Source organism: Martes martes, assembly GCF_963455335.1.
Source record: "Martes martes genome assembly, chromosome: 4".
NCBI classification, from domain to species: domain Eukaryota; kingdom Metazoa; phylum Chordata; class Mammalia; order Carnivora; family Mustelidae; genus Martes; species Martes martes.
Genome location: NC_137891.1, coordinates 117,067,667 through 117,088,451, shown reverse-complemented (window position 1 = coordinate 117,088,451; position 20,785 = coordinate 117,067,667). Strand labels below are relative to the sequence as shown.

General features: G+C 37.6%; 1 protein-coding gene across 1 annotated transcript; it reads right to left on the bottom strand.

The window, feature by feature from the left end:
• Nucleotides 1–316: 316 nt before the first annotated feature.
• On the bottom strand, nucleotides 317–20,302 carry LOC308341770 (guanylate-binding protein 6-like). The gene is made up of 11 exons (XM_080801763.1): nucleotides 20,215–20,302; nucleotides 12,110–12,326; nucleotides 11,844–11,971; nucleotides 8,621–8,730; nucleotides 8,224–8,420; nucleotides 6,625–6,870; nucleotides 5,584–5,864; nucleotides 4,668–4,880; nucleotides 3,088–3,190; nucleotides 2,587–2,780; nucleotides 317–1,380 (listed from the first exon to the last, which is right to left on the bottom strand). Exons 2-11 carry the CDS (start codon nucleotides 12,297–12,299, stop codon nucleotides 1,153–1,155), a joined length of 1,890 nt encoding a protein of 629 aa, XP_080657889.1. The 5' UTR covers nucleotides 12,300–12,326; nucleotides 20,215–20,302; the 3' UTR covers nucleotides 317–1,152.
• Nucleotides 20,303–20,785: the final 483 nt, after the last annotated feature.

Here is a 20,785-nt window from a genome sequence, read left to right as displayed (position 1 = left end):
TTTCATTATCTCATAGCCAATTTTACATTCTTTTTATGATTATCATTATTGGCATTCTACTCCATATTTTCTGTTATTATAAAATGGCAGTTCAAGATTTCTTTATAAAAGTCAAAAGGTAAGATTATATAATGAAGAGGCTGTGTCCCTCCTACCCCTGATGCCATTCCGTTCTTCTCAGAAGGAACCAATAATACTAGTTTTGAACAAGTTTTCCAGAGATATTTTATGTGTACATAGATAGGTATGATTGCACATAATTTTTTTACAGTGAACACATTATACACACTGTTTTATTCCTTATTTCTTTGCTTTGTAATATATTTTCAAGATTTCCTATGTTTGTACAAATAGAGCTCTGCTGTCAATTTATTTATTGGCTGCATAGTATTCCAGTGTTCATACTGGCCCATGTTCAATTTATATTAACAATTTATATAGATAGATACTTAAACAATTTAATTAAGCAATCTTTCATCATTTAAAGTGATGCCTCAGTGGATTTTATAAATCTTTACAATTTTGCACATATAAATTTCCTAAAAGTTTTTTTTTTTAAGGATTTTATTTTATTTGACAGATAGAGATCACAAGTAGGCAGAGAGGCAGGCAGAGAGAGAGAGAGAGAGAGGAAGCAGGCTCTCTGCTGAGCAGAGACCCCGATGTGGGGCTTGATCCCAGGACCCTGGGATCACGACCTGAGCCGAAGGCAGAGAGGCTTTAATGCACTGAGCCACCCAGGTGCCCTAAATTTCCTAAAAGTTAACATGCTATATCAAACTGTACATGAGTTTATTCTATCTAATGTGGGCCAGGCATTAATATCCTCTTGTAGGCACTTTTTATATATATTTTTTAAGATTTTTATTTATTTATTTGGCAGAGAGAGAGAGAGAGATAGAGATCACAAGTAGGCAGGCAGAGAGAGGGGGGAAGCATGCTCCCTGCTGAGCAGAGAATCTGTTGTGGGGCTTGATCCCAGGACCTTGAGATCATGAACTGAACTGAAGGCAGAGGCTTAACCCATTGAGCCACCCAGGCACCCCAAGCACTTTTTATATTTAAAACTTTGATGAATAGAAGTGAAAAGCATATGCATCAAAAACTGGTCACAATATATAGCCACATTCTTTAACTTCTTTATAAAGAGAGCTAATTCTTTTTAAGTAGTGAGGTCACACCACGCACAATATTATCAAACATTCTAACAGGAGAAGTAACTATTGAAACAATCTCATGGCCAAATTTCTCCAAGATTTGTGAAAACCAGGGAGTATCATTATTTTTAGTAGCTTCAACCCTAGATTTCAACTGTTTTATCTCTTCATTCATCTCTTCAGATTTCTTTCTAAATCCTTCATTGAGCAGATCACTTTGGACCTAAACAGAAAGTGAGAAGTAAAATTTTAAAATTACTGTATTTTTTTCAAGAATTGTACTTCATATATAAAAACGTGGTCAAACTATCTTTGTTTTAGTCCTAAAATTGTTTCTGCTGAATCTAGAAAGGAGAATTTTGTATTGAGGAATATTTCCTGGCTTGGACCTAAACATTGAGAAGAAACATAATTTAAAGACTTACTGAAATTCACACACCATTAAGGTTTTCCAGGATGCTAAGCCTGACATGAGGACAAAGGTAACACGTTTCCATCAAAACAAACAAACAAACAAAACAGTTGGAAGGTAGCCTTGGTTTCATCACACACTCAGTCTCGTCCCACTTGGGTTGGTATGGTCACCCAAATAGTAGAAATGATGGGAACTTATAAGCTCTTCTAGAAATCTATCATAAACATGTCTTGATAGATAATGAGAGAATTCCTCCCTATACCATCTGATAACTTGAGTAAACCACCCACACCTGGAGACAATATAGCAAATTTAGAAGCTGTCACTACCCTGTGTTTTTAAGTCTGTACATTTCGGATAGTTAAATGTCAGCATAGATCTATCTTACAGTCTTTGGGCAGCTGTAGAGTTTCTGATAATTGTCAGTGATCTTAATAAAGCATACCACTTGCTGCTTGTATTAAATACATATGGATCTTCAGAATTTAAGAAACAAGGCAGAGGATCATAGGGGAAGAGAGGAAAAAATAAAACTATGAAACTAGAGACGGAGACAAACCATAAGAGACTCTTAAACTTGGGAGAAAATTTGTTAATTTAAAAAAAATACATATGGTTGGAATATCTATTTACTCAAGCCTCATGAAACCATTTTAAAATCCCCAAAATAGCAATTCAAATGCTATCTATATTCTCCAAGGGCTTGGAGGTGCCATACGCATCCTCAACTCTCTAGAGTCTACATATTTAGATTGGAATTCAAAGGCTTTTTTAGAAAAGAATGAGGAGGAGGAGGGGAAAGGGCAGGAAGAGGATGAGGAGGAGGAAGAAGAGAGGAGGGAGAGGCAGAAGGAGAGGGAGAAGAATTCAAAGGACTCAAGGTTTTAAGAAGTCACAAGCAGTTAATGGCAATGGTACTTTCTTCTATGAGCTCCATACCTGTAACCTTCACCCATCCTTTCCTGAGGTACCAGAAGGACCGCCAAGCATTACCAAGGCCATGGGCAGACTTACCTTCAGCTTATGCTCCAAAATCATATTCTGTTCTTTAATTAGGTTTTCTCTCTCCTTTTTCATCTTCTCTTCCAGTTGGACTATGTTTTCCTGGAGACTCCTCTGTTGCGCCTCCATCTGCTGTTGCTGCTCCAGTAGTTTCTGTTTTAGCATCTCCTGTTGCCTCTCAGCTGCCTCCTTGCTGAGCCGCTCCTCTGCCCCAAGGAAAGTTTAGAGAGGCAAGACAATTAAGCAAGGATTGATATCTATCTTTCTAAGCTCAGAGACAAAACCAAATTGGAAGGGAAAGTGGAAAATCTCTGAATCCTTCATGTCCTCACCATCGGAACCACATTTCAGAATATTTTGGGAAAGTCCCTGTCTGGCTGACATACCACCACAACTTGCCTTGTTTTGAGACTTTGAGCAGAGTTGTTCCAAGAAGAGGAAGCTCCTTGTTTTGCCCTCACACCTGCCTGAGGGCTGTACCCAACCCATTGTGAGCCAAGCCCTGCCCCATACCTGCTATGGCCTTCTCCCCATCAGTGAGGGCTTTATCTGCCTGCCAGATGGATTCCTCTATTGAAGCCTGTGACTGCAGAAAGCTCTGGAGGACCTCATTCGCCTGAGGAACCAAGAAGAAGCCAAGAACTTAGAGTTCCACTATGGAGATTAGTGCTGCAAAGACAAGTATGTCCATATAATTTTTGCTTCATGCTTAAAATTCTACAGTGGCTCCCTACAAGGTGTCCAAGCTCCTTAGTGTGACCAGAGACTCTCCATAGCTCCTGCTTCCTGTCTCCCTCCTGGCTCTCCCCCCATGCTACTTCCTTCTACCTACTCTAGGTTCCAGCCAGTCAGAAATATGTTCAGTTCTGTAAATCCGCAGTCTCTGGTTCTTTGATATATTTGGCTTCTCATTGGGAAATGTTGCCTCTAATTTGTGCTGTTGCTCTCCTCTGTCATTTGCTGGCTTTAACATTAGGCAAGTTATTTTAACCTGCCTGTGCCTCTCAGTTCAGATCTATAAAATGTTGACAATAAATATAGACATTTCTAATGTTGTTTGAAGGATTAAACGTAAGAGTCTAGGGAAACAGCTTTACATTATGCCCATAAGAAATAAGAGTCCAATATATATTAGTTGCATTATTATTTAATTATTATTATGTTTGTACCTCAACCTATGTAGCCCATTTTTTCTTATTTATTTCTTTATTATTATACTTTTTTTAATTTGAGTATAGTTGACGCACAATGTTATGTTAGGTTGGGGTATATAACATTGTGGTTCTAAAGTTCTCATATTATGCTATGTTCACCACAAGTGTAGCCACCATCCAGCTCATTATATCACTATCACAATTTGTTGATTGTATTCCTTATGCTGTGCATTTCATTCTCATGACTTATTCATTCCATAACTGGAAACATGTATCTCTCACCACCCTTCACCCATTTTGTCCATTCTACCAACCCCCTCCCATTGGCAACCATCTGTTTGTTCTCTGTGTTTATTGGTCTGATTCTTTTTGTTTGCTTATTCATTTGTGTGTGTGTGTTTTAATATTCCACTTATGAGTGAAATCATATGGTATTTCTCTTTCTCAGTCTGACTTATTTCACTTAGCATAATATCCTTTAGGTCCATCTATGTTGTCTCAGATGGCACGATCACATCCTTTCTACGGCTGCATAACAGTGCACCATATGGAGACCATCGTCACAGGTTGATATGTGTTATAACTTTGTATGTAATTGTCCGTGTATTTGACTTCCTCTCTTACTTTTGATCATACTTAAGTACAATGACTCTAACTTGTAAATTGTCAGCACTTGGCATATTCAATGCTGTGTTGTTGGATGAAGAAATGAGTAATTTCTGTTCTGTCTCTTGTGGATTTCAGAAATCCATAGTCTTTTGGGGGGAATAGGCATTTCCACTGTTCTCAGGAGTAAATAGCAAATAGTGGGCCTCAGAAGCTAAAGCTGTCATGATATCCCCATGCTGTTGTCACCCACAACTGGGGCTGTGCTCTCAGATTATCTGGAGACCCCTTAGACTCTATTATGTAGGCTCCCCATGCTCCCCTATTCCTCACCTTCACTCCTTTCCTGGGCACTTGTGAATATTTCTGTTCAATACTTTCTTTTGCTTCCCTGTAGAGCTTGTATCCCCCAGGAACAGAGAAAGTTCCTGCTGAAATACTCTCCATTAGGACCTGTGACATCTCATCTAGCCTGGACTGGCAGTATTTAAAGGATGTTTCTTCGTTCTGCTGCAAGAAATGCTCTTTCTTATCCTTTATGAGTTCCTACAAGGGGAAAGTAGAGAGATGTCACCTGAAGAAAGGAACAGAAACAATACCATTCCAAAGAATCTGGTAGAAGGATTGGGATAACTGTGGTCCTCATGAGAAAAGTGTTCTGTTGGAGAAGGACATGGAATGAAAGAGGAATCACAAGACTTGATTTACTCACAACCTTGAATGCTCCCTGCAAGACTCTGGGCAAGTTTCTTAAACTTCCTGGTTCTTCTGAAATGTTGGACTTGTATTGCCTAATCTCTGGGGGTCCTTGCCACTGGAGCATTCAGTGATTTCATCTTCAATGATACAGTGATACAACAAGGAGCAACATAAGTTGAAAATGACCTGGAATGAGCATCTGATAAGAGAAAATTTGCTTCGTGACAATGGGAGTATGTTCCAGAAAGCAACCATGCTTAGGAATGACTTTTGGGTGTTGTGGGCAGACTTGGAATTCATTGATGTATTAAAAGATCAGGATGATATCTATATTGATTTTACTTCAGAGATCAGAGAGATTACTAGATAACGTGCTTCAGTTTGGGGAGGAAAAAAAGAAAGAAATGTAGTCCTTTGAAACTCTCTTTCTCATAAGAATCCAGATTTCTTTATCCTTGAGTAAGAGATGAGCCATGGGTCAATAAAAGTACTTCTAGGCTTCATTCTTCAAAAGGAAGGGTCCTGAAGAATAAATATTAAGACACATTACCACAAGAGTTTTCTGGAACTCCTGCTTGTCATCCTTGAAGGAATGCTTCATGAACACTGCAATGGCTTCCCTCTCACAGTCTGCATGCACATCCAGCAGCTCCTGAAGCGTGTCTGTGGGGAGCGTCAGTCTCTGGGACATCTGCTCGCTGTAGTGGTCAGCTGCCTTCTGCACGGCCACTGAGTTCTCAAGCTGGGCTAGAGTTGTCACTGCGTTCTCCAAACAAGGCACTGCTCCAGTATTGATGGTATCCACATAGGTCACCACCAGAGTCTTCAGCCCTGAATGAACCAAGATATTGAAAGGATAAGGATCAAATTATTACCCCATAAGATTCCAGATTCTGAGACTTCATTTCTGAAGTCACGCTTGCTCATACCCACCACCCTCTTCACCCCACCCTCTGCCACACAGCCCTGCCTCCTTCTATCTTCATCTTTGTTTTCCTATTGACTCTAAATTTTTATGGTCTGCAGGTCACATGGTTAAAAAAATTAAAAATTTACCTTTATCTAACATACTAAAAGGTATCTGGAAAACATAATTTCTGATTAAAAAATTAAAAGCAAAATAAATTATATATGTATACAGATGGGGAAGGATAAATCAGATTATATTTGTTCCAAATTCTGAAGCTTCCAATGGATTTTCACCAATTTATTGGATACTATTTATTTTTGTATTGCTCTCAACACCCAAATGTTTTTTTAAATATATATATTTTTTACAAATAACACTTATCAGATGGGACTTCTTTTGGGAAAAAAAAGGCAATATATTCTGTTTTTATATCAAGTTAGTGATTTTTTTTTCTGATCAGTGGAGGATTTTTTTTTTTTTTTTCAGATAAGTCAATGACACAGATATCAGTGACAAAGTATGCAGTTTTGGAGAGGAATTTGTAAACTCCTAAAAGTGAGATAATTATAAAACAAACACATCTCTTCATGGAGTGAGAATGTGTGTATACCTAGAATTCCACATAGAATCAAACAAAAATGCTGATATTAGGCCCCACAGAAATGGGAAAAGAAGACTCACGATTTCCTGTGATTGTGACTCCCTCTCTGAGAGTCTTGGTCCTTGCCTGGGTGAGGATGTAAGAACAAAAATTGTTTGCTTGTGTCAGGAATTTAGGATCCAGTTGATGTTCAGGTATTTTCTCAATATCAGCTAGGAGTTTTGTGTCATTTACTGGCCGATCAAAGACAAAACACTTCCGTTTTGGAAAGAAATGCCTGATGCACTCTCTGGGTAGATTGGACGCTTGGATTCTGGAGTTGTTGCCTGAGGGATAGGAACAACAGATTACCTTGGGAACAGTCTTGAGGCAAGAGAGCTAATGGTTTTTAGGACTGGGATTTTGATTCTTTTCTGTCTCCTGTGCTTGAAACACCTTTAACACAGACATTCAATACTTTCTTGAACAGCAAACTCATACTAATGGTAGCATTTTGGAAAGAAATTAGGGGAGACACCTGATCCAGTTGAACGAAACCTGTGGCTCATAACTCCAGACCTAAAAATGGTGGTAGAGTTGTCCATTAGATGTTTACTGAACGAATGGCAAAAAAAAGAAAAAAAAGAAAAAAAAATCAAGAGTCAAATGGAACTTTTTGGTCTAATATAGAAACTGAGCTTGGGACCAAGAGCCACAGTAAAGGGATAATGAAGCAGTATTAGGAACAACAGTATTAGACATGTTCGAATACTCTGATTATTGAAGGAAAACTTCTTTGATGCTAGAAATAATTTGCCTAATGTTAGCTATTTTATTTCACAAAAACCTCAGAAGAGTAAATGTAACTAAAATGTAATTCTAGGATGTCACCGCTACTCTGCAAACTCCTTGAGGTAAAGGACTAGATTTGATTTAATAGCATTGCTCTTCTGCCTAGCCAGTTTCTCATTAAATGTTTTCAGAAACTCTAAGTAGAAAACTGAAAGAAAGAATGAATAAAACAGAATTGATCTTTCTCTCAAGGTTTAATGAGATCTACACCATTATAAATGTAACCCATTAAGATAATTTATTATTTCAAAATTATGACATGGACAAATATGTGGGAATTAAGAGAAAACTATGATATATACAGTAAAATGAATATTCTGATAATTATCAGAAATATTGAAAAGGTATAGATTGAAAAGGCATACTTCTTCAGGTTTATTTAGAACACATAATCATTTTTGTATGTGATATATCTATGCAGGTATTAGAAAATTATATCCTTCTTTGAGAAGATTAATATCTAACTGTAAAATATATTTTTATTGAAATATATTCTATACATAGTAATATGTTGATTTTCCATATAATTTCATGCCTAATATGTTACAGTCAGTTGTTTTCTTCAACACGGAAGGACAGAAGCCAAAGTAAGGAACATGTATCTGGTCTTTGGAAAGTTAAAGGACCCAGTGAAATCTGGTAGCTACATTAGCTATTGTTTAAAGAACAGATCAGTTTTGAATAATTTCATTCTGGCCTAGGCTCTGCTTTTCACCCAAGCTCTAGTCACCATTTCAATAGACTTCAATCTAGTTTCAAATAAATATGCCATCCCAATGATAATGGACTGTGTTCAGCAGCTCCCACCCTCTATTGAACCACCCACTGCCCAGGCCATGTTCTAATACCTGGAATCAGCTTCAAGGCATTCTCTAGGTACTCATCTTCTGTGATAGGATGATCATTTAACTTCAGCTCCAGGGTAAAATCCCGTACAGCCCAGATAAAGTCTGGAAAGAAACTCACAAAGTCGGTGGAATCTTGTGTTCCATCCTTTTCTGGGGAGGACTTTGCCCTGATTAGTTCTGTGAGCTCTGTCACATAACTAGGACTCAGTTAAGGAAAAGGAAGTTCCCACCCATCTTTCCCTCTTTTCTCTAACAAAAAATTATTATAGACTCTCTCCTTGGCCCTGGGTCCCCTCTGCTCTACCAAAGGCAGCTAAATGACAGGGAAGGAGAAACTAACTAGAACTCTATTCCCATCAACATAATGATATGGGTGGTTTGGTCCCTGGAAGGATACTGCAGCTGCTCCAGGGCCTGGTGGTTGATGGTGCCCATGCTGTTGTAGACAAAGGTGCTGCACAGAAGCACAGCCAGTGCAAAGATCCATGAGTCATTCTTAAGGTCACCCTAGAAAGCACATTAGAGCAAGAGTTTTAGGAGTTTAGTCTTTAGAAATTCATTCAGACACTTCTTCTATCAGTCTTTTATTACTTTAGCTAACATACTTGCCATGCAAAGAAATAAATTTGAAGACAGGCTTATATACAGATATCAACTTTGACAATTACAAAGACATTTTTGGTGATTGTGAGTCTTCCATATATAAAGAGATTCTAATATTGCAGAGGTTTCTTTTTCCTCAATTGGATGAAATAAAGTAACATATATAGAAAAACTAGTACAGTACCTGGTGTGCAATGATGAGTGTTAGCATTTATTCATTCTATGTAGAGGTATATAAAATATACCATAGTTGCTATAACTGGGGATTCAAATTATATTCAATTAAATTCCACAAATGTTTACAGGAAGCTACTGAATGTATCCCACTGCTTTTTTATTTAAGAAGCAAACTTGGAAATGGCAATAGTTACTTTCTGGGTGACCGTTTTAAAGTGGTGATAGACATCCGTAACAATGAATGTAATAAAGATGACAATACCTATAAAGATATTAATAATCTTATATTTTAGTAATGTCCATAAGCAGTGGAACCTATAGCTGTAATAGAAATGAAGATTTAGAATTTTATCAAGGAAGGCCGGAACTGTGGAACTTGGAAAAAGAGTATATGTTATGAAGGCTTACTGGAAGTCTTGAGCTGAATGTTCAAGAACTGGTCAAATACTGACATGAAGAAACACAGACTTCGTTCTCAGCATGTCTCATGTGCATGTTGTTTCTTAATACATGTGTATTAATGTGTTTGTGGGTCTTAAATTCCACATATGAGGGAAATCATGAGGCATTTGTCTCTCTCACTCTGACTTATTTCACTTAGCATAATACTCTCTAGGTCTCTCCATGCTGTTGGAAATGGCACAATCTCATCCTTTTTTATGTCTTTGTAATATTCCATTGTGTATTTATACCACATCTTCCTTATCCATTTGTCTACTAATGGACTTTTTGGCTGTTTCCATATCTTGGCTACTGTAAATAATGCTGCAGTAAACATAGGGGTGCATATACCTTTTTGGATTAGTGTTTTCCTCTTCTTTTGGTAAATAGTAGTGGAATTATTGGAACATATGGTATTTTTACTTTTAACTTCTTGAGAAACCTCCATACTGATTTCCACAAATTAAAAATTAATAGAAAAAGAAAAAGAGAATTTCTAACTCCTCTTTTGGAAGAAATGGAGAGCTACAGAAATTTAAATACCATTTCCAAGTAAGTCTCAATGTAAGGCAAAAGAAGTAATCATTGATAATCAATGATTACAAAAGAAGTAATCATTCATTTCACCCATTAGTAGCAAGTTAAAAAAAATTTCATCTAAAAATGCTTGTTATAGGACAAACACATGTTGTTGTTGCTGTTGTTGTTGTTCAAAGATTTATTTATCTATTTGGGAAAGAGAGCCAGGGTGGGGAGGAGAAGGAGAGAGTCTTGAAGTAGAGTAGACTCTGCCATGAGTGTGGAGCTGGGTGGGGCTGAATCTCACAACCCCAAGGTCATACCTAAGCCAAAACTGAGACTCATTTAGTGTACCAACTGTGCCAGATCTGGTGCCCCCAAACACTTGCTTTTATAGAACCAGCACATTCAGGGGTATCTCAAAGCCTTCCATAATGCTCTTTGGGTAGATGATGAACTTCACCACAAGTAATGTAAACACAATCTCTTAACTCCACACCTCTAATACACACTTCATCTGGAAGATAAATCAGAAATATTTCTTCTCCTAGGATGGAGTTGACTCCTCTTTCCCACCAAGGCACCCTTATGCTTAACATATGTGGTACAGACTATGGTGTGCTGCCCATATCACTTTGTAAAATTGAAGGACTGATTCCCCCAGCTAGTGGGAGTGCTGATGGAAGACAACTCAAAGGTGCCATTCTGTTAATTAGAAAGGCTTCCAGAGTAGCCTTTCCATGATTTATCTGCACCTGAGTTGTCCCAACTCAGGATAAAGAGCATCCCAGCAAGAGAAGTCCCATGGAAATGACAGAAGTCAACAACTGTATTGCCATACAACTTTTTCCTCTCTCCAACTTGCTTCTTTCCCAGTCAAATTTTATTAAGTCTGACTGCATATGTGTGGTCTTCTCAGCTGGACTGAAGGTGCATTGAGGGTAGGACCTTTATTGTGGTGACTGTCATCTAAAGTAGTAAGACAGGAGACTTCAACTTAGCTATTCAATAATTATTTCTTAAATAATTATTTAATAGAAATATTAAATATTAATTATTTAATATTTAATATTCATATTATATTATTATATATTATATATTATATTAATTAAATATAAATATATTATATTAATTAAATTAAATATTAATTAAATTAATTAATATAAATTTAATTAATTTAATATTAATTAAATTTAATGTTAGATTTAATATTTAAATTTTATATTTAATATATTTATTTAATATATTAAATATTAAATAAATTTAATATTAAATTTAATTAATATTAAAATTTAATTAATTAAATTAAATTAAATTAATTAAATATTTAATTAAAATAAAAATTAAATTAAAATAAATAAATTAAATATTATATTAATTAAATATTAATAGAAATTTATTAAGAAATAAATTATTTCTTAAAAACACCAAGGGTGTTTCAGTCAGTTGAGCATCTGACTCTTGGTTTCAGCTCAACTCATGATCTCCAGGTCATGAGATCAAGCCCTACATCAGCATCTGTGCTCAGCAGGGAGTGTACTTGAGATTCTCTCTCTCTCTTTCTCTCAGCTCCTCCAATGACTCACAGTCTTAATCAGTCTTAATCTATCTCACTATCTCTCAAATAAATAAATAAGTCTTTTAAAAATATTTATCAAATAATGCAAATGATTCAACCAGTATCAAGAAATAAAAGATTTTATCTAATATACCACATCTTACCTAGAAGTGAACTTCAAAGAAACCAGAATGCCTTATTTATTATAATTGGATTTCTAGATTTTGCAAATAGATCACAGCAGTTAAATTACAAAAAATGTCATGAAGAAGTAAGGAGCAAATCCAGAATACAAAGGGTTTACCTGTGACTGTCTCCTTACCTTTTCCACATCACCCAGGCCCTCGGTATCCAGAAGGACCAGGGTGTGGTTTGGCTTGCAGGGGTGAGGCACACACCATATCCAGATGCCCTTGGTTTTAGACTGCACTGTAGAGCCCAGAGGAAAACCTGCAAGGGGAAGGGAGAAGGCAACAGTGAGAATACAGTGACAGGAAATTCATCTAAGCAACCAGAGGGTACAAAGTCAGACTTTCTGGAATGTAAATAAGTACCCTAGTATACAAGATGGATCTTGTATACACTCACCTCGGTTCTGTCCTGCAAGACGGTTCATCAAGTAGGATTTGCCGGTACGATACAGTCCTACAATGGCCACCACCACTACTGGTTGAGAAATCCTTTCAAGAATCTGTATAGCTGTCTGGTTCACTGACAGCTGCATATTGTTGTTTTCCACCAGACAAATGGGGGCCGTCATATGGGGTCCAGATGCCATGGCAACCTGCCAACCTAAAAAGGCCCCCTAGTAGAAATAAGATTACAAAGTCATTTTCTGACTTGGAGTTATCCAAAGCACCCATTGGTTTAGGACTAGGCGAAACTTCTATACTTTCTATAAGACAAAATGTAATCTAGAGTTAGCAGACTGCAGAGGGCTTCCTCTATTACTCCCCCAAATTTGTGATGATATTAGTGATGAAACATAGAGTATTATTCTTCTTCAAAGTTTTGCTTCAATAGTAATAATAAAATTCAAACAAAATTCAAACAATTGTTACTATCACTGACGGCCTACAATATACCAGGCCCTGTGACACATACCTTACATACTCAGCCTCATTGATACTTATAAGACCCTACAAGTTAGAAATTATTGTACCCATTGTACCCACTTTACAAAAAAGATAAATGAGTCTAACAAAAGCTGAGTAAGACATAGAGCCAGGGTTAAGCCTAGATAACTAAGCAAAATGGCAAGCTAGGAAGTTCTAAGCTCTTATTTCCCTGAGGAGATATAAAAAATAACCAAAATATTGGCTAGAATAATCTTACAGTAGTTCTGCAAAAAGAGTCAAATATGTAAAGCAACCAAGCAAACACCCAGTGAAGAAAAAGCCATATTAAAAATCGTAGGAAATTCTGTGGTATTTTTCCTTTCCTTGGCCCACGTACTCCCTGGTGTGGTATTAGTCTTGGTCTGGAGTAGGTGGCAAACCAGTTCCCACTTTTTTTGACCCAGAGGGAACAGAGCAGACCTTGTTCACAGTGTTCTGACCTATATGGAGTTTACCTCTTCAGGTCTCTGTTTTATCTCACACATGGAGCGCAGACAGGGGGAGGGGCCAGGAATATAGTGACATAACTTAGATATCAGATGGAATGGCATTGTTTTTCATGGGTATTGCTCATGAACTGCAGACCATGGATCTGCAGATGCCTGGGGCAAGAAATTACCAGTGAAGACATCAAATAGACCATCTTTGAAGCACCTGGGTGGCTCAGTCAGTTAAGTGTCTGCCTTCATCTTGGATCATGATTACAGTGTCCTGTCATCAAGCCCTGTGTTCAGCTGCCTGCTCAACAGGGAGTCTGCTTCTCCCTCTCCCTCTGCACCTCCCCCCACGCCCCAGTCATTCTCTGTCAAATAAATAAAAACAGAAAACAAAAAAACAAAACAGACCATCTTAGGCAGTAGTTCAGTTCCCACATCCCTCCTTTAGACTGGATGGAGCAGAGCAGACTATGTTTATGAGGTTCTAATCTGTTCTGAGCTGCCTGAAGGACTGGTCTTTCAGATCTCAGATTCAGATCTCACACAGGGAGAAGCAAGGGGCATTGCTTGGGAAAGCTGCAGGGAGACTGACTTGCAGACCCTTCTGGCAAAATATTATGAGTGTGTGATTTTGTGATTTAATATAAGAAGTATATATTTGGTCTTTTTCTGGGCTCCTGACACACGGCTTCCAAAACACTTTTAATTTCCCAAGTGATGAAGGTAATGGAAGTATCTTTTGTTATAATATTTGTTTTTTGTCCTTGTTTCCTAAAATAGGCCCTGAAGTAGTTCCAGAATAAAGAAGGTGAAAGAAGTGTCTTCTGTGAAACATAATACCTTTCAAACACACCCAAGTTTATGTTAATGAGGTGATTTTGGAAGATACCCTGGATGACCACAGAGTGAAGACTGGTTGCCAAGGGAACCAACCATGTGATTAGTTCAGCCTCATATCCCACCCTTGGGGCAGAGAGAAAAGTTGCAGGTTGAGTTAGTCACCAAAGGCCAATGATTTACTCAATCATGCCTATTTAATGAGGACTACATTAGAAACCTTAACTGAAGGAGTTTAAAGAGCTTCTGGGTTGGTGAACATGTGCGTGTGCTCAGAGGGTGGTGTGCCCAGAGAGAGGATGAGAGGATGGAAGCTCCACATCTCTTTTATCTTGCTCTTCTGGGGTTATATCCTCTTTCTTGCTTTCTTTCTTATAAATCAGTAGTCTAGTGAGTAAACTGTTTTTCATGAGTTCTGGAACTTGTTCTAGCAAATTACTGAATGTGGAGTACAAATGGAGAACATAGCCAGTCAGACGCCACAGGTGACATGCTGGAGTTGAGATTGGCATCTGAAGTGGGGCCAGTCTTGTGGGGCTGCGCCCTTACCTTGTAGGGCATGCACTAACTTCAAACTGTTTGTGTCAGAATTACTTACTGCGGAAAATTGCCCATATATGTGGTGACCAGAAGTGAGGTATTGAGAACAGTGTTGCGAGAAATAGAATTTTTTCCCTTTTCATGGTAGAGACAAACAATAGACCCTCAAAGGCCCCAAGGAGATTTTCAGAGGGTAATTAAGACATTTAAAAGCAGCATGTATACGGGGAGATTGAAAAAGCCACACATAAACTCAGGTAGGATGTGTGCTCAGAAAAGGCCTAAAAAGACTTTTAAAGTTTCTCCCTAGGTTAAGCCTAAGGCTCAAGACCGAGACCCAGCTAATGAGCAAAGACTTCCTTAGCACAAAAGCAGTATACAAAGAATGGAAAAGGTGGCTGTTTCTATAAATGACCAGTTTTCAACAGAAACAGCAAAAATCACAAGGCATGCAGAGAAATAGGAAAATGCAGCCCATTGAAAAGAAGTAAACAAATGTGGCAGGAAACATCCCTGAAGAAACAAGCATTGCATGTTCTAGGCAAAGGCTAAAGTAATTTTCTTAACTATGCTCCAAAAGCTAAAGGGAAACACCACTAAAGTAAATCAGGAAAATGATATCTAAACAAAATTAGTCCAGTCATAGTGTGGTACTGGCATAAAGATAGGCATATTGACTAATGGAATAGAACAGAGAGACCAGAAATAAACCCTGCCATATATGGCCAAATGATTTTTGACAAGCCTGCTGAGATCATTCAATGGGGAAAGCACAGTGTTTTCAAGAAGCGGTGCTGGGGAAATTTGATATTCACATGCAACAGGATGAAGTTGGACCATTATTTTAACCCCATTTATAGAATTTATCTCAAAACATATCAAAGATTTAAACAGAAGAGATGAAACTACAAAAACTCATAGAAGCAAATACAGGAGAAAACCTTCATGGTACTGGATTTGACAATGATATTTTTGGATAGGACACCAAAGGCGTGATCAAAATATGAAAAAATGATAAATAGGACTTCATCAAAGTTAATAATTTTTGTGCATCAAAGAGCACCCTCAACAGAGTAACAAGGAAACTCACAGAATAAGAGAAGATAACTGATTTATCACATATCTGTTAAGGGATTAATATCCAGAATATTTAAGAACTCTTCCAACTCAACAAAAACAATTCAATTCAAAAATGGACAAAGGACTCGGACATTTCTCCCAAGAAGATATACGTTTATGCAATAGATACGTGAAAAGATGTTCAACATCACTAATCATTATGAGAATGCAAATCAAAACCACAGTGAGGTACAACTTCACACCCATTAGGATGGCTATTATTAAAAAAATGAAAACAAAAACAAACAGCAAACAAACTAGCATTGACCAGGATGTAGAGAAATTGGAACCTTTGTGCATTGCTGGTAGGCATGGAAAATGTTACAACCACTGTGGAAAACACTATGCTGGTTCCCCCCAGAGTCGATCATAGAACTACCATTTGATCCAGTAATTCCATATCAGGGCATATGTAGAAAAACATCAAAAGCAGGGACTCCAAACTCAACACCCAGAAAACAGAAAATCATGTCAAAAAATAGGCAGATGATATGAACAGACACACAAATGGCTAGCAGACACATGAAAAAATGTTCATCATCATTAGCCACCAGAGAGATTCAAATCAAAACCACATTGAGGTACCACCTTATACCAGTTAGAGTTAGAATGGCAAAGATTAACAAGACAGGAAACAACAAATGTTGGAGAGGATGTGGAGAAAGGGGAACCTTCTTACACTGTTGGTGGTAATGCAAGTTGGTGCAGCCACTTTGGAAAACAGTGTGGAGATTCCTCAAAAAATTAAAAATAAGGTAGGAAAAGAAAAAATGAAAGAAGATGGGATTGGGGAGGGAGACAAACCATAAAAGACTCAATCTCAACAGACTGAGGGTTGCTGGGGGGAGGGGGATGGAAGAGGGTGGTGAGGATATGGACATTGGGGAGAGTATGGGCTATGATGAGTGCTGTGAAATGTGTAAACCTGGCGATTCACAGACCTGTACCCCTGGGGATAAAAATACATTATATGTTTATTAAAATTAATTAATTAATTTAGAATAAAATTAAACATAGAGCTACCCTTTGACCCTGCAATTACACTACTGGGTACTTTCCCCAAAGATACAGATGTAGTGAAAAAAAGGGCCATATGTACTCCAATGTTCATGCAGCAGTGTCCACAATTGCCAAACTGTGGAAAGAGCCAAGATGCCCTTGAACAGACGAATGGATAAAGAAGATGTGGTCCATATATTTAATGGATTATTAGGATTATTACTCAGCCATCAGGAAAGATGAATACCCAACTTTTGTATCAACATGGACGAGACTGGAGGAGATTATGCTGAGTGAAATAAATCAAGCTGAGAAAGTCAGTTATCACATGGTTTCACTTGTGGAACATAATGACTAACATAAGGACACTAGGAGAAGGAAAGGAAAAGTGAAGGGAGGGTTTGGGAGGGGGAGATGAATCATGAGAGACTATGGATTCTGAGAAACAGAGGGTTTTAGAGGGAAGGGGATGGGGGGATGGGTCGGCCTGGTGGTGGGTATTAAGGAGGGCATGTTTTGCATGGAGCCCTGGGTGTGGTACATAAACAATGAATCTTGGAACACTGAAAAAATAAAACTAAATTTAAAAAAATTAAAAATAAAAGGAGGGACTCAAACAGATTTTGTACACCAGTGTTCATAGCAGCAGTATTCACAGTAGCCAAGAGGCAAAAACATCCATCAAGGGATGGGTGGATCAACTAAATGTGTCATAATCATACAATGGAATATTTTTCAGTTGTAAAAAAGAGTGAAATTCTGATACATGTTATAGCATCGATGAACCTTGAAGATATTATTCTAAAGTGAAATAAGCCAGACACGGAGGACAAATATTTCATGATTTCACTTATAAGAAGTACCTAAAATAGTCAAATGCATAGAGACAGAAGGTAGAATAGTGTTTATCATGGGCAGAAGGCAGGGGAATAGGGAGTTACTGTTCAAAGGGTACTGAGTTTCCCTTTGAGATGAAAAAAATCTCTGGGGACAGATAGTGGTAATAGTTGCACAACAGTGAGAATGTACTTAGTGTCACTGAACTATACCTTAAAATGGTTAAAATGGTAAATTTTATGTTACACATATTTTTATTACAATTTTTAAAGCATTTTTTTTTTAAAAAAAACAACCACCGGATCCATTTCTCTGTCATATGCTACTGCAGCCACTTAGTGGGCAGAATATTCTTCCTCAAAGACATTGATTATCCTGTCAGTTCCTTTATCAGTTGATTAACCTATGTAGCTTTCTCGTCATAATCACATATCACAATGTGCTCTCTAATACTTCTGTGTGAACCCTGCACTCATCTTTGTCTGCAGGTTGACAAGTACTGGGAATGGGAGTCGTAAGTGGAATGAGGTCAGTCTAAAAAATGTAGCGTCCCTTTCAACCAGGGAAGGCAGGATAACATCCTGAATCTTAAGAGATACAGGCTGAAGTACTTAGCTGAGATGGTCAATTTTTCTGCAAATTACTCCTATGAATGGGAACTATATGTATATATACACACACACACATATATATATCTATATGTGTATATATATATGTGATGTGTGTGTATGCAAATATCATTTTACATTATATAGGGAGACATACACATATATTTAGAGAGATAAAGCAAATCTAGCAAAATGTCACCAGTCAAGAAATCTAGGTGAATAGTATTTGAGATTTTCTTGTAAATGTTTTTTAAGTTAAATTTTAATGTAAAAAATTAAGTACTTAAGGTATAATTTTGGTCTCCTGACATATTTTTGATTGCATTATATTAAAATGGTTTTCTAATATTGTGGAGTTACATAAAATTTTTGACATGAGACTCCATTTTGAAACTCCATTTTCTTTTCCAAAGAGTGAGCTCTTTAACTGGACCAGAGTGGTAATAGTTTTCAAGCAATTGCTCATAAAATTTCAGCAGAGCAACTGGCATGTGGATCATATGAGGACAGTAAAGTTAATGCATACTAGGGACAGCTTCATTTGATAGCACTAGTAACATCATCAACAAGATGGTAATCAGAAGAGCTCCACCAGTCAACATTAAATCAGTGTTTTTTCTCTTCTCTTCTTTATCTAAATAAGAAGATAAGAAGACCCTTCTTTCTCATAAAAACCCCATACTTTTCCCACATGAGCAGGACCCTTTTCTGGTCACTTTAGAATCTGTGCTCCCCAAATTACAATTCTGAGACCCCAATAAAGGCCTTCACTCTTCTTCAATTTTACCACCTTTTCTCGGTTGACAATATGTATTTTTCATAATCAGAATATGTAAACATGCTGTTATATTCAAATGTCTCCAATATTCAGTTTTATATTTATATGTCACATATTCAAAAAGCGTCTAACACCAGCTCTATTATTTACTGCTCATGGCCCCTTAAACAAGGAGCCTTACCTAGCTAAACCTAAGATGTTAAAGATAATTATAGGGGTAATGTGGATAAAATTATAGGTCCAACCTGGAGGATAGTTTGATAATTAAATTAGATACCATAAGCTTTTATCTTAGCATAGCATGCAGCACAAAATAGGATTTCAGTGTATGTTTGTTGAATAAATGGAGATTTATCTACCAACAATTGCATTGACCAATTTGGTCCATTGGGCTCTGCATTTCAACCCACAAACTATAGATTTCTAAGAAACAAGGTCTACAAATAAATTCTTTGTCAGATCAGAACAGTAAGTAAGTTCAGACACTGCTCCTGTCCCACCTCCTTCTGTCTGATTCTTCAGTGTGGGGAGCAATGAACGTGCAGGTAAAACAGAAGCCTTGAACAGCTACATTGTAATGCCTGAAAGTGCACGGTCCCCTCCTTACAGAGAAGATTAGAAGAAGCTGAGGGAGATGTGACAGGAACAACTGAACAACTTTACGAAAATAGCTCTGCGGTTTCCTAGCTGTGAATGAGCCACAGAGCTTTTTACTTCAAATGAACAAAGTGCAACCATTTGATCCTGTTCAGGACTGGCTTTCAACATTTGAACTGCCTAAGAATCATCCAGAGAAATTGTTAAACCCAGATTCTATACATTTAACAAATGGTACAGGTGACTCTGATGTTCCTACAAAAAACAAACCAACAAACACCAGAGGGGGACAAGGAGACAGAGACAGACAGACTGACAACATAGTTATTTTTAACAAAGATCAGTGATGTGGGAACTAAATTTATTTCTACATGGAGATTTACAGAACTCTCAATCTGAAGCTTTCTTAAGTCTGACTAATAGAAAGATTAGAAAGAAACTATCTCTTTAGATTATCATTGCCTGTAAGCTCCTTGATGGACACTGTCTTGCTCTATGAATTCTAATGTCTGCCACAGAGCCTGGTAAGAGTAAATTAGGGAGGCTCCCATGGGGACTCCTTCCACTCTACTTTCTGCTGTCCTGAGCTGACACTGTTCCTGAAGCAGCATATCCAGGGAGACATGGTGTGCTTGGCTGTTCCTTTGCAGCTGGTACTGTTTCAAATGGCAGAGCTGAGCTTCCCTAAAACTAAAGACAGCCAAGATCCTCATGGGTCAGACAAAAGGCAACCTGCCCCTCCTGCCATTCCGCAGTTGTCACTTTCAATCAGAGATGGAGTCAAGTTCAAGTCAATGTTGCATATAAAAGAAGATGCACTCACCTACTATGTAGTGCAGCAGGTTCGAGAACAGTCTCAGCTGCTCACTGCTTGCTCACTTGCTCCTTCCACCTTCTAGCTTCCTCATATAAAAGCTTAAAAAAAACTAAGGAAGTTAGAAATTTCTACCATCTAAATCGTGTGTTAAAACTGAAATTGAAAGTAGAAGTAATTCAGGCAACCTGAATCACCAGACTAGACCGTAAATGTGGATGTTCAATTCAGGATGAGATGAAATGAGGGAAAACCCACAGTTACTCAATAGTCAGATCTTAGTAAACACAGTCCCTCAGCTTTCTTTTGTCTTCCCCATCTTTGAGGACTTTGCTGGCCTCTCTTCTTCATATGTCTCTCTCAGTTGGCTTAAGTTGCCTTAGCACACAGGAAAAAGAGGAAATTCTTGGCACAAATATAAGGAAAGTTGTATAAAGCAAGATTTATTTCAACTATTTTTCTTCTAGTGGGAATTCCTGAGTTCATTTGTCAGTGGAGAGCTTTAAGATTTTAAATATGGTCCCTATTTTATAGTGCCAATGAAAATTGAATGAACTTTTTAGAATTTTTTTTCTTGACT